The sequence below is a fragment of the Ochotona princeps genome, chromosome 6 (genome assembly GCF_030435755.1).
Source record: "Ochotona princeps isolate mOchPri1 chromosome 6, mOchPri1.hap1, whole genome shotgun sequence".
Taxonomy (NCBI): Eukaryota; Metazoa; Chordata; class Mammalia; order Lagomorpha; family Ochotonidae; genus Ochotona; species Ochotona princeps.
The window spans coordinates 30,513,442-30,532,056 of record NC_080837.1 but is presented as its reverse complement, the minus strand read 5'-3'; the positions used below and the strand labels follow the sequence as shown (position 1 = coordinate 30,532,056).

The 18,615-nt window shown below is 36.6% G+C and overlaps 1 protein-coding gene across 3 annotated transcripts in view; it reads right to left on the bottom strand.

The window, feature by feature from the left end:
- Positions 1-624: 624 nt before the first annotated feature.
- Positions 625-18,615, bottom strand: part of COPS2 (COP9 signalosome subunit 2) — a 29,557-nt gene continuing 11,566 nt past the window's right edge. For 2 of the 3 annotated variants that reach the window (XM_004578089.3, XM_058665879.1), the window contains exons 4-13: positions 14,502-14,627; positions 12,019-12,129; positions 11,818-11,895; positions 9,172-9,346; positions 8,588-8,766; positions 8,427-8,479; positions 4,102-4,199; positions 2,898-2,980; positions 2,220-2,278; positions 625-1,368 (exon numbers count right to left, since the gene is read on the bottom strand). In XM_004578089.3, the coding sequence (XP_004578146.1) occupies positions 1,224-1,368; positions 2,220-2,278; positions 2,898-2,980; positions 4,102-4,199; positions 8,427-8,479; positions 8,588-8,766; positions 9,172-9,346; positions 11,818-11,895; positions 12,019-12,129; positions 14,502-14,627 (1,107 nt within the window). In that variant the 3' untranslated portion in view covers positions 625-1,223. The remainder of the gene's footprint in view (positions 1,369-2,219; positions 2,279-2,897; positions 2,981-4,101; positions 4,200-8,426; positions 8,480-8,587; positions 8,767-9,171; positions 9,347-11,817; positions 11,896-12,018; positions 12,130-14,501; positions 14,628-18,615) is intronic. The other variant, XM_004578090.2, reaches the window with a different exon arrangement.

Sequence of the window (18,615 nt, the reverse complement as noted above, 5' to 3'; positions counted from 1 at the left end):
GCCACAGTTCATTCTTTGAACTATACTACCACTGCTCAAAATATCTTTATAAAACTCTTTGTGTTGCTTACAGACAGGTGCATACTTTCTGCATTACCTCAGACTTTATTATTGGAAACTGCCAAATGATGATACCTAGAAACAATCAGCTTTGTAAAAAATTTTTTTTCTTTTTTAAACAATGCATAATCATAAAGGTATTACACTGTGTATGAGTTCACTTTGAATGCAATTATAAAAGAGCCAACCCAAGAGGTTTTGGGCAATGGTAAACTGCTGGCATCAGGAAATAACCTTCCAGCAAGATCACTATGCAAGGTAACATTCATTTAGCTGTCTATGTTCTGGCATATCTGTTTAAATATGAGACATTCTGAGAGTTAGAACTTACTCTTTTTAAAGGAATATCATTCTTTAAAAAAAAAAAAAAAGAATTTTTGTTAGGAAGTCGTTCTCCTTACTTCGTCAATAAAGACTACTTATAAACCTGAAAGCAAATAACCACAACTTATTTGCCCCCAGGCTTTTTAAAATCATCAACTGAATATAAAACAGCTTGAGTTTTCTAAGGTACTGTGAAACAAAACAATCCCAAAAGTAATGAAAACACATCAAGAACCAAACTACAACTTCTGAGCTGCACTGTTTATTTTGCTGCTTGAAACCTAAGTGACAGTATGCCACTATAATTATGGGGTTTCATCTAAACCTTTACTACACTGCAGGTACAGAAATATATGGACACATTTTTGGAGAATTGACATTTTGCAAAATGCAGCAAACATTTTCATTTATACATGAGAAAAGGAAGTGTTCAAAAGGGTATGCGTTTCAAGTTATTGCAGGTTATTTGTGAGAGAATTTCTGCAGGTAAAACATGTTTAAATTTAACCAACAGTAGCGTGTCAGTGTATTTAAAATCATGACAAAAATCTTCTCTCTGGTCATGTTGCCCACGACAAATTACTATGATGTTGTATGTTTAGGGCAAGATGTCAATACAGCATAAATCCCATGGTATTTTGGTTTTCTTCTGGAGATTAAAGCTGTTTTTCTTGGGATAAATGCAGCAGCAAAACACAAACCAGTTGATCAAAAAAGCACTTCTGCCATAACTCCAATAAATTTCAGGACACATCAACCGACAGTAGTTTTGCCATTCCCAGTTCAAGGTTTACATTTCTGCACTGTTGCCTTGAGGATGTCTGTCAAAGCCTGTTCTGTTATGCCAGTTTGCTGACGACAGCCTGGTTGAGAGAATTGAGTTGGTTGGTCCATTTGTCTAGTGCAGTATACCGTGCACCTCCCCTCTTCTGATGATCCAGTTCAAGGAGCTGGTTGACTTGATCGATTCGGCCATGAATAGTGCTAGAAATAAAGGAAAGCATGTCTACTAACAACTTTCATTAAGCATCATTACTGATTAGTGTTTCATCAAGTATTGATACTGCTGCAGCAGGCATTGTTGTGTAGTGGATTAAGTCCCAGCCTGAGATGCCCTGCAATTCATGTTAGACAGCTAGTTGGAGTCTCAGTACCTCCTCTTCTGATCCAGCTTATTTTTACTGCTACTGCTACTACTAAAAGCAACCATTACTGCCCCTGGGAAGCAGGTGATGGCTCAAGTACTTAGTTCAAGGCTGGCCCAACCCCAGCTGTTGAGGGTACCTGAGTGAACCAGCAGACTGAACATCTATGCCCCACCAAGCCCTCTTTCAAAAACAGTAAATACACTTAAAAAAACCAAAAAACTGCTATCTACATTAAATGAGTTCAGCTTCAGCACAATGTTTGTTTTACTGAAACCTGAGACAAAAACAAGATTTCAGTTACCTTTTGTCAGTTTCATTGAAAGAACCACCACACATAAAGTTACCCAATTATCAAAGGCAAATATCATCTGTGAAGCTTTAAATAATATACTACAGATAACTTCTAAACTTTTATCAACCAGAGCATTAAACAAAATTGTTATCCATTAAAGAATCCTTTGAACTGTATAAAAGGCATTTACTGAATAAGAAATCCTTCTGAAAAAATATTTCAAACTTTCCAGAGACATGTTTAATATGCTCATTCAGTGATCAAAAATTGTCAAAAGATCTTCTAATCAGAGTCAGTGTTTTCTATGAAAAACAAATAATTCAACTGCCAACTTATTATTTAAAATTTATGGTCTGAAACATTCTGTGGTTTTTACAAAACAGTAAAGTACTTACTTATCCAATATGCACTGTACCAGCAAGCTCTCCACATCAGCTACATCTATGTTTAACTCCTAGGATGAAAGACTTATTACTGACATTTTAAAGATTTAATAATTATATAACCATTTTGATTTTAAAGTCATTTCTAACACCTACAGGAAAATTTGTGAAGATTTTAAAATAAATTCCATTATCATTGCACAACATCTCTGAAGACCCAAGTTAAAGATTTAACTTTGTAACTTTTGAATTATTTTTCTTATCACAATTTTATTGTAGTGAAGACGGATTCTTTATCAATAATATATTTTAGCTACTACCTTCAGTTGTATACTTTTCTCAGGCTAAAGGAATATTAAAGACAAAATTTATTGAATTTCAATTTCTTTTTGTTACAATGCTAAAGTGCTTTTGAGTTAGTTCATTTTAAATCAAGAATAAAAATATATATCAATTTCTAGAAGAAGGTAAGCATGGTTACCTTCTTAGAACTGTATATGAACCACATGGAATCTGTTTATATCATATAAAATTATATAAAAAATTAGAAAAGTTTAGGCCTACTTACTTAATTTAAATAATGCAATATTATACAATGTTACCAAATTAGATTTACTTTTTAACTGAAAGGCTGACTGCATTTATTAACTACAAATTAGAAATACCATTAAAATCTAAGAATATAAGTACCTTAGAAATAAAAGGGATATGTATTCTTGTGTAAGGCTTAATTAACTTTATGAGCACTTGTGTTCTGATGTTTCGCAAAAGCTCTGAAAGAAAAGACAAAAATTAAACCATCTGTATTTAGTAGTTTGGTATCTTTGTGACTCAACTATCCCAAACATCTGTGATATTACACATTTGTGAAATACTACTATTTCTAAATCACAGTAATCATGCACACCTCTTATTTCTCAAAGTACATCTTTCTGCTGTGCAAGTACCTGAAGTATTCTGAAGTATTTAGGCCTGGAAACATTCTGAGTCCATGGCTACAGACATCTCTTCCATGATTTCTTGCTTCTACCTCCTGATTTCTTATATGTTCAACTCGACTAAAGTATTTTGTCTTCCCAATAAGATTCCACCAATCATTTCCTTAATAGTCAACATGCTTTAAGAAGCTGATTTATACCAGCCAAGTTCCTTGTTTCATACTCTCAATATTCATATTTTATACAATGCTTTTATAGACTCTCAGTCTTTTCACATACAATTGTTTTTTAATTGTTTTGCTTTTGATGGTTTGTTTTTTAATTTTTAAAAATTCTATTGGATTTCATGGACAATGAGTCTATATTTTTCTATGTTTGTGAAGTACAGTTTTATTCCAGATTCATATCAGGACTTTAAAAATGTCTGTTACATGACAGAGAAATGAAGTTAGGAAACAATAAAAAATGGCTTCTGAAGTATCCTTCAGATTTTACTGATATATCATCTAAAAATCATAAAAAAGGAAAAACTCCTTTGTAAGAGGAAGCATAAAAGGAGTGACTTTCATCCTTGGTAACTCGACAACACCTACTAAAAATTTTACTCACTGACTAATAAGAATCTATCCCAATGTCAACCTTAACTTTTTTGGAAAAGAGCTCAGCCTACTAACAGCAGGGTATTTTTCAATGCCTTTGTTATTTGTCAAATCTAAATCCTAAAAATATATTCTGTAAGCAACAATAAACATGCTACCATGTGTAAAGGGGACAGACTCGACAATATGATCACATCAAGACAGAATCAATTAGTGGATTCTTCCAAACTGCTATATCATTTTAAGGGGTCTCCTATTTCATGGCAGCGTTTCTGTACTTTGTATGAATTTCAGCTCTATTAAGCATTGGTTTGACAGCAGCAAGGACACAGAATTCCGTTAGAACAAAGAGTATACCTTCAATGTGTTCTCTTATGAAAGGATCATCCATGATGTTGCTGTGATTTGTTTTCAGAATCTTTTCAAATTCAGTGATGTCATTATTCTGATAGGCACTAACAAAAAAAAAAATGTAAACTGTCAAAACATGAAAATGTCATTAAAATCAGATAATCTGAAGAGCCTGTTTCTTAATTTTCATATGCAGAAATCTAAAGTATATTGTTTCTGTCTCTGAAATTAGCATTATACACACAAGCACATCATTTTACCCCTCCCCCCAAAAAAGAATTTTCTAATTCTTTTGCTTTTTTTAAAGACTTCTTTATTTTACTTGAAAGAGTTAGTGGGAGGAAGAGAAATCTTTCATCTGCTGGTTCACTCCTCAAATGGTTGCAATGGCCAGAGGTGGGCTGATCTGAAATCGAGGGCCAGGGGCTGCTTGTCCGCTTTCCACAGGAGCCCAAGCATCAGGCATCCCTGCTGCACTCCAGGCTATCAGCAGGGAGCTGGATCAGAAGTGCAGTAGCCAGGACTGGAGCTGGCACCGATATGAGATGCCAGCACTGCAGCTGGAGAATTAGCTTTCTATGGCACTGTGCCAGCCTCTCCTTTGCTTTTCAAATGACTGAACAAATCTTTTTGGGGGTTATATTATGTTTTTATATAGGCAATTAAAAGCATCTCAAAATCTTCATTTTGTTTAAAGATAACAAAATTTTTAATGAGCAACATCTGATTTCTAAAAATAACTATTCAACAGTTTTGAAAACCAAATACTTTTAAATTTAATTTAATCATTTAAAAATCTACTTTAGAGAGGTAGAGCAAGAGTTCTAACCAATGCCCTAACCAGGGCCAAAATGAAGAAGCAAGAACTTAATCCAGGATTCCCACATGGGTGGCAGGAGCCATCACTACAGCCTCCCTGGTTTGCCTTGCAGGAAGATGGAGGTGGGCGACAGAGCCAGGCACTAAAACCAGGTGTCTTCACGGCTAAGCGAATCTTACACTGTAATTAGTAATAGAAGAAATCAGGTTTCATGCACATTACTACCTGGAGGACTAACGCCTTTGTCTTTAAAATAATAAAGTATATCCGCTCTGAAGGTTATTCACAAAAGCAGGTTTCTAATTTTCATCTTCCAGAGAGCTACCATAAACTGCCAAAACTTTTCAAAAGAAACACTTCAATTTCAGGTGTCTCTACCCTTAAAATCACACCAAATATTGTAACAGAAATATCAATAGCAGAAAATTAGCACCAAGTGGGCACACACAGTAGAGTGATAGAACTCCCTGTCGCAGAAGGCTGACTTATGTTCCTCATTTCCCTGAGGCATCTAATACCTACTCCTGAAAGCACTCTGTAAGGCCCTATGGGGAATGTCAAGGTGCTGCGAAGGAAGAAGCCAACCTTCTGGATATGGCACCACTGTCTGCTTTTTATGTAAGACATATCACAGCCATTCTGCACGCTCTCTGATGGGCTTCCATCTGTTGGGTCGCAATGCAACTTCATGTTAGGGGCAGGTGATTCAAGTGCTTCAACAGGAATTATTTTCCTCTAGATTGCTGGCAACTGACTAGGAAGATAAAATTAGGAAGTATTACTTTTTTACCTGTTCCAAATACATTCACCCAATATACTGTATGAGGAGTTATTCAAATAATATCGAAAACAGTTGCACATATATACATTTTGCTTCATAAACGCACATACTATATTTTAACCATGAGACATTATTCCATTGCTGCAGTGGTGTTTATTTATTTACTTATTTATTTTTACAGTTTACATAAAATTTGGGGACATTATGGATCACTTGTTTGGACAAAAATTATCACTAAATTATGCTCTTAAATTCACTGGCGTAAACAGCCAGATGTTAAGATACATATATAGAAACAGTACTTTTCAGTGGACAGCAATCCAGTCTGCAAATCCAAGTTAATCTAATTAATTTATTTGCATAAAATATCAATGTCTAGGGAAAAACCTTTCCTCAACAATTCAAAATGTTTTAAAAGTTGAATGGCAATTTAACATCATAAAACATTAAAAAGCATATTCAAGTTAATTCCTAACTAAATTAGCTTTTGCTAAGGTGGCCAGATGTAGACAGAATATACTGTTCGTAATAATGATGGAGAAGTTACTTTTCATGACTAAAATTAACCTAAACCAACAAACATATATTAAAATAGAACAAAGTGGTAAAGAAATAAATTGATTTAATATGGCAAGTTAGGGGTTTCTACCTCAAATATTCTTAGTCTCCCCCCCAAAAAATTTTGTCCTAAAGCTAAAATTAAAATGTCTTTAAAATCAGAATCTAGTAACTTGTAAAACTCATGGCCAATAAAAAGAAAATAAATGAGAATATTGTACATAAGAATTTCACATGATGAAATAACCTATTTTCCCCAAGTTCATAATCTACCTGTAGGTAACTCATGATTTTTATGTCTAGTAGTATTTTCAAATGATAAAATACTAGTAAAAGATGTTTGGTCATCTAAATTATCTACATATATCTGCAAACAAAACAAAAAATCCTGCCCTAAGTCTAACTACATTTTCCCAGCTGTGACATACTCAGCTGTATAACTTCAAAAAAGGACTTAAAAAAAAAAAAAAAACCTTAGGCTTGTTTTACTTTTCTTCAAAGAAAGCCACTCTAAAGAACATCGTTTCTTCCAAGCACAGAGTCAAATTTTCTTTGCTCAATTGACATCTTTTGCAAAAATGAGCCTGATTTAGAGGTTTTTTGGTTTGGACTCAAAATTTTAACATTAATTAATTCTGGCAGGTTCTTCAATGGTTCAACATCTTTCTCCACAGAAATATTTAATGGGGCCTGACACGATGGCTCAATGGCTAAATTTCACCTTGTAAGTGCCGGGATCCCATATGGACACGGGTTCTTATCCTTGCTCCTATACTTCCCATCCAGCTCCTTGCTTGTGGCCTGGGTAAGCAGTGGAGGATGGCCCAATGCTTTGGGACCCTGCACCCACATGGGACACCTGAAGAAGCTCCTGGCTCCTGGTTTTGGATGGGCCTGGGTCCGGCCATTGCAGCCATTTGGGAAGTGAACCAGCAGATGCATCTTTCTCTGTTTCTCCTCTCTGTAAATCTGATCTGCTTTTCTAATGAAAATAAATAAACCTTAAAAACAAAAAAAATATTCAATGAATCTTTGGGTTACCACTAGTAACTCTCTTGCTTTCCCATCTTCCACCTCAGCAAGGAATTTGAGGTAATATTTTTAAAAAATATTTTCCACCTGTCATTAAGAAAATATATGAGTAATTACATGTTTCTTTAGTCTTAATTGAAAATTCTTGACTCACATAGGGTCAATTCAAAATTTCATTTTGGAATAGGGTAGGTAGAGGCAACAAAGGTTGTAAAGTAGTGTTTTAAGATATCTACAGGGCCTGGCGGCGTGGCCTAGCGGCTAAAGTCCTTGCCTTGAACATGCCGGGATCCCATATGGGCATCGGTTCTAATCCCGGCAGCTCTACTTCCCATCCAGCTCCCTGCTGTGGCCTGGGAAAGCAGTTGAGGATGGCCCAGGGCTTTGGGATCCTGCACCCGCGTGGGAGACCTGGAGGAAGTTTCTGGCTCCTGGTTTTGGATTGGCACAGCACCAGCCACTGCAGTCACTTGGGGAGTGAATCATCAGATGGAAGATCTTCCTCTCTATCTCTCTTCCTCTCTGTATATCTGACTTTGTAATAAAAAAAAAAAGATATCTACAATTAGTTTTTCACTGATAAAAGCAGGTATGCATGTATGCATGCAAACATACATATGGATTAGATGCATATAAATAAGAAAAAACAAAGACAATGTAACAAAAGCCCTCAGGAGACAAAAAATTGATTAACTGTCACAGGTGTGGACCTAGTGATTAAGCCAATGGTTAGGATGCCAATTCTAGTGGGATACTGAGATTTGATTCCAGAGTCTCTTTATAATTCAGGTTTTTTTGCATACGTACACTCTGTTAAGTCACAAGTAAATGGCTCATGTAGGTGGGTCCCTGCCAGTACATGGAAGTCATGGATTAAGTTACCAGCTACTAGAATTGGCCTGGTCCAGCCTTGGCCACTGTGGGCATTTGGGAAGCAAACCAGCAGATAGGAGATCTCTGCCTCTTTCTCTACCTCTCAAATATAAAAACAAATGAAAATAGTTTAAAACTACAAATATTTACATATTTCATCTGAAAACACTAAAGAGTAAATGTCAAATACTAAATGAATTTTGGAAAACTTCCTTCTTTCATGAACACTCTACAGAAATTTACCTTAGTTGAAATTTAAACTCTTACCTTACTAAATTCGTCATAGCTAGAATTTCTGGATCATTTTTATACGGCTTGGCCTAAACACAGTAAAAAAAAAAAAAAAAATACATGTCTATGTACAAACAAAAAGCATTTGTCTCCAGAAGACAAAATCAATAAAAGAAATTAACAATTAAAATACACACCTCTTGTGAGTCAAATGGGTTTATTCCCGATTTCATTAGCATGTTTGCTAAGACCAAATATTTTAAGCAAGTGGTTCTTCTTGGACTTCCTGATTCATCATAATTCTTAAAGGCTTCAAAAAAATCAGTGTGTGCCTTTTCAAATTCACCTTCTCTCAAGTGCATTTTACCACCACATTCTGTAAAGAATAAATCACAAGGAAAGTTTTGTAATATGAAGATTAATCACTTTATTAAGATTAAAAAGAAAGTATTACAGTGGCTTTTAGTCTTTAATTCTGTATCTTGAAAACTACTGGTTCCAGGTTACACACTTTTAGTCAGTAATCCTAAACACATCGTTACAATTCTGGAACAGAACTTATGATAAAGTAAATTTTCTATTAACAATCTTTACTGCTGTAAGATTCAAAAGATGAGAATTCATCCTAATTTCTTTCTAAGACTAGGGCACTTCACTGACTTCAATACTTGAGCGAGTTATTTGTAATGAAGCAGAAGCAGTAAAACAGAGCTGCAAAGTCCCATGCTCTGTCATGTGACATTGTCCAGGATCACTGCCCACCCCTGACCACCACACTTGCCTCTGATGACTCCCATGATCAGGGGGTGAGGGATGGCAGACTTGATGTGAAGTGATTGCTCATACAATGCTTTGAGTTTTTTGTTATTTTTCTGTGCTGTGTACATCTGAATTTCCAAAGCATATATTTCTAATAACTGTGTACCTTTCTTCAGGTCATCTTCTCCATCATCAGTCTAAGAAAGCAAACACTTTCATTTAGTCAAAACAGAATTCGGGGACAATTTGGTAATTTTTACAAGTATTTGAATTAGTCTGGGAATTTCACTATTTCTGTGCAAAAATGTACGCCAAATGTTATTTCGGAACTACAGTACTAAGACCAACACTTTCAACCACTACAAATGGATCCAAGCATCCTTTCTACTTTTTAGTTACTGGAAGGTAAAGTGACCAGATACTTTTTTTTTTTTATTTGCTCTTTTTTTCTTAGAAATTTATTTATGATCTTCCCCAAATATTCACAATTGTTTTAGATTCACCTGTTCAATTACAAAAAAAACAAAACAATAAATAACAAAACAACACTCTGTTGAGTGTCTTCCATGTGCCACTGAGCTTAACCTGAAGGAATACAGTTATTTCCTAAGTGAAAAGTTCCTCATCTCAAATACTTCCAATAGAAGACTGAACTGTCAAGAGATGAATTATGATTCCAGCTGAAGCATGAACCAAGTACCTGGAAGAATGGAAGAAAAAGGACTAATTCACCTGGGAGATGTCAAAGGGATCAAAATGTGGTGGCATACCAGCTATACTACGAGGGATAACCAGAAACCCACAAAATGAGAGCCATGGAAACAGCACACACTCAAGAGACATCCAGAAATATCAGACACTACTATACACTATGCAAATACTTGCTTATTGTGTCTTCCAACTGAAAATTGTTTCGTTTTTACTAATGATCAGTGCAAAATCTTTACATCTGGATTTCTATCCATCTCTGGCTAAAAATAATTCCATCAAAATAGTAAGAACTATACTGCTAATCCAGATAGTATGTCCTTATGTTGCTAGGGAAATCAGCTAAAACTTCTCCATAGGGTTTTACGTATACCTTACATATACTGAAAGACACTCCTTTATTTAGGCCATTTTCACTTTACATGGATCTGAACCCATGGTTATTTATGAATCAAATAATACGTTTCTAAGAATGTATAGATAGGAAAATAACGTATTAAAAGAAAATATTTGCAGATAATCTGTTCAGAATAAGTTCCTAATCATTTCCCTCTTTATAAAAACCACTATATAGTATTAAAACAATAGTTTGGAACATCAAATAGTATTTCTTTGTAAAATTTAAATATCAAACACCTAATTTGATCAGAACAAAAAAAAGGAAATGAAATGAAAATCTACAGTTACAAAGTACTGACTAAACCATATGGCTGTTCAAATCCAAATTCATTAAATTTAAAACTCAGTTTACCTGTTACTCTAGCCACATGTCAAATGTGTGACAGCTATAAGCAGTATCGGTACCACCACACTGCTAGTGTTGACACAGCACTCTTTATTCTTTCAGTATCACTTGAAGTCCTTCTGTGCACTGTTGCTACAGGCTCTATATATCATAAATTGCAATACTACTTATGCTTATAACAGATGTTTACAACTTACTTTTCCTATTTTTATAGAGTGTGTAATTAAATGTCAAGGTTTTTTTTGTTTTTTAGAAATAGGGCTGGGAATGGAAGGGAAATGAAGAGGGTGAGGGAGAGGAAAATAGAGGAAGAGGAAAATGGAGGAAATCAGACGGAGAAAGAGAGATCTTTCATCCACTGGCTCACTCCCTAAATGGCTTTAATAGCCAGATCTGGGCAAGGGTGAAGCCAGGTGGCAGAAATTACATCCCTATTCTCCCATATGGGTGGCATAACCTGCTTGCCCCAAACCAGATCCATCAGCATTTATTCTTTTTCTTTTTTTTATTAATTATTTTGCATTATGTGACAGTTTCATAGGCTCTGGGAATCCCCCCACCCCTCCCCACGCCCTTCCCCCCTGGTCTTTTTCTTTTTTTTTTAATTTATTTATTTCATTATTTCACGATTTGTTCCATAGACTCTGGAATTTTCTTTTTGCCCTCCCCAAATTCTCTACCCCTCCCCACAGATTTCCCCTATAGTACTTCATAAGCAGTCCCAAGTCCATCATTCTAACATTTAAGTGTATCCTGACACTGCAGATATGGACAATGGCAGAGAATCCAATATCCTATTGTCAAGATACATTTAACAGTTTCATTGGGAGTCCTATTTGGAAGTAGAGATGCATACTGCATTGTATCTTCACATCTGGATATGATAGTGTCTATTATACTGTTACTTTACATCCCCTTGAATGAAAAGCCATAAAACAAAATCAACAACAGGAAGAAAAACAAAGTTTATAACAACACGAAGTTAAATATGACTGACCTGTTTGTTCACTGATACCTGTAACTCATTCCACAGGAGACGACGACTGAAGTTAGGATTATAACACAGAGTGCAACCCTTTAGGAAGAGCAGCACTTCTGTAGCTTATCTTCCAAATGCCACTTTCGGTTGATGTTTTGGGCAAAAATATCCCTAAATGATCTCCAAATACAATCATTTTCTATTTTATATTAAGAAAAAATAAGATAATACTCAACCTGGCAGGACTGATGTAACTGGCGTAAAATTTTTTGAAGCTTTCCATATTCTTCTCGTTCTAAATATAATTTTCCAAGCTGTAAGAAAAAAAATTATTAAAATTCAAACATTTCAACAGAAGGTGTTAACTTTTAGAAGATCTTAAGGAAAACCACCCACTCTTCAGAAGAAAAACATTTAAGTAATTATGTAACTGTTACCTTTGTGTTTGTCTTAAACCACAGTCTATCATTCTTAGCATCTTTCAAAGCTTCCAGTGTTGTTTCATAGAATTCCTGCAGTAAATCCATCTGACATAAAAAATCAGAATTCTATAATTGTAAACAGCAAATTTGTACCTGTTAATAAAGTTTATTTGAGCAAACTAAAAGTGCATCTTTGAACTTCAATAACTTCAATACATATAAGATACACTATCTGTATCTCACCAACTGTTTTCTATAGTTCCCATAATGAACAAAACTGAAGCAAAATACAAATTATAGAATACACGTCAAAACCTGTTTTTCTATTTATAAAACTCAGAGAACATTTTCCCACCACAACTTCTAGTTGTGGGAAAACCACAACTATAGTGCCATAAGTTCTAGTGTTGTAACAGCTTGATTTGCCTTCTAATCACATCAGCTCATACAGAAGTCAATGATGTGCTGCACCCTTAACACTGTATATATCACCGACTGAACTCTCATCTACTATCTGTACGATGCTGAAAAAAACAAAGAATGAACTCCTTACCCGAAATTTGTTTTTACAAATAGACTATCAACTGACAGTTTTTAGTCACTGATAAGCCTTGAAGCTGGGTGGAAAAAGTATAGTCTAATTTCAGTTCCAAGTGTACCATTTTCCCCCTAGGTTTGCTCTATTTACTTTGTAGTGTGACAAACTTCCCTGCCCACCCTCCTTCCCCTATTTCTAGCTCTGCTTTTGTTAGCTATGCCCACCTTCCTTCTCCTACTGCTATTCTTTGTTTCACTATGATTCTCACAGTCTCTACCCAGTGGGATGAAGAAGTACAAGAGCCGTGAGAAGGAAAGATACGTGCTTTAGGAGAGGCGGCCTATCTACTCATGACTACCACTGGAGTACAGAGGAAGTCAGAGCACCACTCACCCAACATTTATTCTTTCGAAGTTAAAAAAAGCTTATATATAATAGCACTCAGAACATAATCTTCATGTTTTACAATCATGATCATTCCCCAATATTAGATATAACATTTATAAACAGTATTCAAAAAAAATGTATGAGAATACTTGTTTGTTAAGGCTTGGCAAACATTTTCTCATTTAAGAAAGTCTCATAATAATCCTTAGTGCTACTGAGGGTGGACGTTTACATTATATACATTTTAAATGTAACAACTTGAGAGAAAATATCCCAAGAATTTAAAATGAAATCTAATACAAAATACAGTGAGAGGCTGATCCTGTAATGAACACGTTGAGTACAAAAAGTATCAAATGTTCTGAGAAATGTAGAATGCACCTCAAGCTTAAACACCATAGAGTAAGAAAATTCAAGTTTAGGACTATGTTATTTAAGAGAACCTTCACAGGGCCTGGTGTTGTGGTACAGTGAGTAAAGTCACTGCCTGCAATGCCAGCACACCTGTTAGTCTCAGCTCTTCCATTTCTGATCCAGCTTCCAGCGGATAACAGTTTCTCTCTATCCCTCTGTTTCTTATTCTTTCTCTGACTTCTTAATTTAAATTTTATTTAATTATTTCCAATATTTATTTTTATTTGAAAGGCAGATTTACAGAGAGAAGCAGATTGAGTGAGATTTTCTAGCCCCGGTTCATGCCCCAGAGTCGTAAGGATTGGAGTTGATGTGAAACAAGCAGCCAGGAGCTTCTTTTGGGTCTCCCATGGGGGTGTAGGGTCCCAAGCACTTGGGCCATCCTTCACTAGTTATCCAGGCCATAAGCAGAGAGCTGGATGGGAAGTGGAGCACTCAGGACATGAACCAATGCCTATATGGGATGCTGGTGCACGAAGAGGGAGAATTAGCCTGCTGAGCAATGGCTCTATAGCTCTGCCTTTCAAATGAATAAATCTTTAAAAAACAAAAACAAAACTCAAACAAAACCCACAAATGATCTAATTATTGAATAACTTCACAGTCAAAAATATGTTTTCTCTAACAATCAAAATCTAGAACAATGAAAGTACTATTACTCCCAATGTTTCTTTTAGTTTTTGGCACCAGTAGCCCTTCTTGTCATCATTGCTCATCCATTCATTTACTGAGGACGTACTGAGTAACATCAAGCACTGATAGGAGCTTAGGCTTTTCTCAGGGATTTTAATCTAACGACAGACACATCAGTAACCCACGACTGATTGTTAACTAATTCAGTCTCTGAGTGGCTAGCTGACATGGTGATGGGGCTCATTAGGAGGGATGCTGACAGTGACTGCATGGAATCTAATATTCATATAAGCATGCAAAAACAACTTGTGATATCTGAAGATATTTAAAGAGATTAGGTTGGAGTTATTACCTTTAAATATTACACAGTTCTATACTCATGAAATTACATATTACTTCTAAACCATTCTGATAACTAGCGTGATTGACTAAAGAGAACCTCTAGGCTTTTTCTTTTCTCAGCAACAAAGTTCATTATTATAAATAATCACATTGATGTTACCATAAATGAAATATTGGGTCTAACCTGTTTAGAAGTGGAGATATAATCAAGAATAGAATTAATGGATTTTTCAGAATAATTTCTTGTGACTGCACTCCGAATATAGGTCAATAGCTGTTTATATCTATTCATCATTTCTGGAAAGTTTGTCTGTGATTGAAGAAGAAAGCATTATTAGATACATGTTTAGATGCTAAAATAAGCACACACAGTTAAACTGTCACATACACAACTGCATAACTGAAATATAGTTCATATAGTTTATCATAGTTATATGAAAGAGAAACTATGCACTATAGATCACATACTACATAAAAACATTAATAGACATTTTATCTTAAATTTGAAATATTACTCATCCATAAATTAAATGTGAGTGCAACTATGAAACATGTACAACTTACATAAACTCTTCAAATTTCACATACTGTTCCTCACTGAACAATACATTCCTGTATGTGATAAAAACTAATAAAACTCATAGGCCCACAGCTGTCAAGACCAACTGTTCAAATGTCTGGGACATCAGCTACATGGGCATGAGCCACCCGCACCCTAACACCGAGTTATGTCTTCATTAGGAAGCTCTCTAATGAGACTGGCATGTTTTTGTTCTCCCCACCACTGGGTGCCATTGCACAAAAATGTGAAGTGAGAGAATCTCTTGAAGCCCCAGGACTCAGTGCAAGAAAAACCCTCCCGGGCCCGGCGGTGTGGCCTAGCGGCTAAAGTCCTCGCCTTGAGGGCCCCGGGATCCCATATGGGTGCCGGTTCTACTCCCGGCAGCTCCACTTCCCATCCAGCTCCCTGCTTGTGGCCTGGGAAAGCAGTGGAGGATGGCCCAGTGCATTGGGACACTGCGCCCGCGTGGGAGACCCAGAGGAGGTTCCGGGCTCCTGGCTTTGGATCGGCATAGCACCGGCCCGTGGCGACTCACTTGGGGGGTGAGTCATCGGACGGAGGATCTTCCTCTCTGTCTCTCCTCCTCTGTGTATATCTGGCTGTGATAAAATGAATAAATCTTAAAAAAAAAAAAAAAAGAAAAGAAAAACCCTCCCACTGCAGGCTGTACTCAACAATAGATGAGGTTGCTCCTCCTTTCCTGACTACCTCCATTACCATTACTCTCGGTTCTGGAGCTGGTGTTGTGGTGTAGCCCGTTAAACTTCCACCTATAGCACTAGCACCCCATAAGGGCACCAGTTTGAAACCTGGCTGCTCCACTTCTGATCCAGCTCCTCGAGAAAGCAGTGGAGCATGGCTCAAGTCCTTGAACCACTGTACCCATGCGGGGGGCCTGAAAGATGCTCCTGGTTCCTGACTGTCCCTGATTTGGCAGCTGCAGTCATTTAGGTAATGAACCAGTTTAAATCTTAAGAAAAAAAATGGTTTCTCTCCATTTCTTTCATCAGGAAGATGAAGTACTGGCAGATAAGAGTATTTACGCCCTTTTTCCTGACGAACTGAGCATATGTGGTTATTAGAGGAATAAAATAATAAAGTAACTTATCTGCTTATGACAATATCGTGTCATGGAATATAGCAAGAGAGACAAGAAAACATAAGAATTATTCCTGGAGCTTCTAAGTAGGCTGTGATTTACAAAAAAACCACACAAAAATAGTAGTGGAAGTAGGTGGAAAAATGGATAGAACCACGGCAAAAACTTTAGCATGCGCATTCTCTGTATTTCTGTCTCTCAATTACATAAATTTCCTGTGTGGGAAAGTAACAGATAATATTCTATGAGTGAGCAACTAAAATACATAGAATATTATAGGATGCACCTTATAGAAAAAGGGAAATCAGAAAATGCCCCAACCCTTAAGATTTGATCTTGCTACAGAGAAAATAATTTTAGCAAACAGTTACAGTTCTGAATTTATCTCTTTAACCTACAACTTTAAAGTTAACTTTCTGAAGATTATGTTGTATCAATAAAGACTGAAGAAAGATTGGGTAAACTAGCTTTATATGCCGTAATGAATAAACAGAGAAGTTGATAAAGAACTCTTCTACCTTTCATTGTTTTGAAGCAACTACCTGGTAATTTGGGTTCTACAGTGAATCCAACTAAAAAGGGGTGGGGACTGGACAGAAACTACTCCTGTCAATCATAGCATATTCATAGATGCCCCAGAACAGATCAAAAGACAGATAAGAAAATCACAATATAAAACACAACTGTATCCCTTATTTCTCTCCTGTTTTTGCTCAAGATAAAAGTGGAAAAACCAAGCCTCATAAAAGTAACATACTGTTCAAATGGACTCAAAAACTGAAGCTACGGCTAGTGTATTAAGACAGCAAATTTTACAGGAACACTTGATATTTCAAATTTGCCTCTTAACGTCATTACACTTATGCTTATTAAAAAAACTTCTGCTGCTTAAGACTCTTGGTAGTTCTTCCTACAAACCCTGTAAGTTGTTATACTAAATACAGTAAATATTTATAATTAATATTTCTACGCGCAAAAGCAGAAAGAAAGTACAGGGATTCTGTACATCATAAAAGATACTTTGAGATTCAGAGGAGGAGGAGAGAGCGTTAATGCAATCACACAGATACTTTCCTTTAACAGAACTGAAAAATAATATACATCATATTAAATAACATTTGACATAGTTTGAATATCCTCATACTTTGGAGGGAAATACTGAAATCATTTTGTGGATTTCTTCAAATAGATGCCATGGAAAATCCCTTCCATTACAGATGGGAGATGATATCGGAGGGAGAATTCATGAGTAAGATACAAGGTTCAGGAAGTTAATGGAGCCAAGCGCTAGTCCGAGTTCACAATCAGATGGGAAAAAGATACAATGGGGACAGTGAGGCGACATATGGGAAATACAGAATCGGGGAAAAGTGATAATACATTACTGGTGATCCTTCTATTTGCCATAACTCCTATACCTTCCAAGTACTTAGGCACTTATTCTTGGCTTACTTGAGTTCCAACTTCACTTTCCCTTCAAAAATTCTACCTTCAGTGATATAGGACTCTTGTCACGGGCCATCATGGTAGCCTAGTGGCTAAATCCTCGCCTTGCATCCACCAGGATCCCCTATGGGTACCGGTTTGTGTTCCAGGTGTTCAACTTCAGCTCCCCGCTTGTGGCCTGGGAAAGCAGTGGAGGACGGCCCAAAGCCTTGGGATCCTGCACCTGCACGGAAGACCTGGAAGCTCCGGGCTCGCTCCGGGCTTTGGATCAGCTCAGCTATGGCCATTGTGGCCACCTGAGAAGTGAACCAAAAGATTGAAGATCTCTGTCTCTGTGTCTCCCTCTCTCTGTAATCTGCCTTTCCAATAAAAATAAATAAATCTTCAGAAAAAAAACCCTTCACGTCTCTATCTGGTCCTTTCATCCAGGAGTCCTTGTCCTTTCCCTTCTGCTGTGTGCTCCTGAATTGTAGTGAAAGAAACTGACAATTCCAACTCATATGTGAGTTCATTCAACAAAATACTTGAACATCTACTAAATTCTAGCCACTGTAACAGGTACTAGGAATACAACAGTGAATAAAACAAGGTCTTGCTCTCATGGAGCTTATAGCTTATTATGAGGGTGTTGGGAGTAGCTGATAGGAAGCAAGCTGTATTAAAGAAAACAGATTAAGTAGTCACATGCGCAAAGAAAAAAAAAGCATGGTAAAATGAAATTGAGTGGTGATGGAAAGGATGTTACTTTAAGTTGTCCGGGAAAACCATCCTGATGACTGGGGTCACGCGAACAGAGAACAGAACTAATAGAAGAGCATCTGAGGTGAGGACATAGCCGAGTCAAGGAATTTACTCAGCACTGTACTTGCGATGTGTGCAGGGCCAGCAAGGAGGTCAGTATGGGGCAAACAGAAAACAGACCACAAAGGCAGCAAGGGGTGAACTCATTGAGCCTTTTTAGGCCACGGTAAAGATCTCTGCTTTCATTTAGGGGTGCGAAGGATCACTAGAAGATTTGGAGCAAAGGAATGACATAATCTGACTTCATTGTAAAATGGTCACTCTGCTACGCTAGAGCATAGTCTATAGTGGGGCACCTTAATTTGCCAATGGATTATTTGTCAGGTGAAAGATAAATAATGGCTTTTGGCTATAGTCAGTGGAAGAGAAAATGTTCGTAATACAGATTTT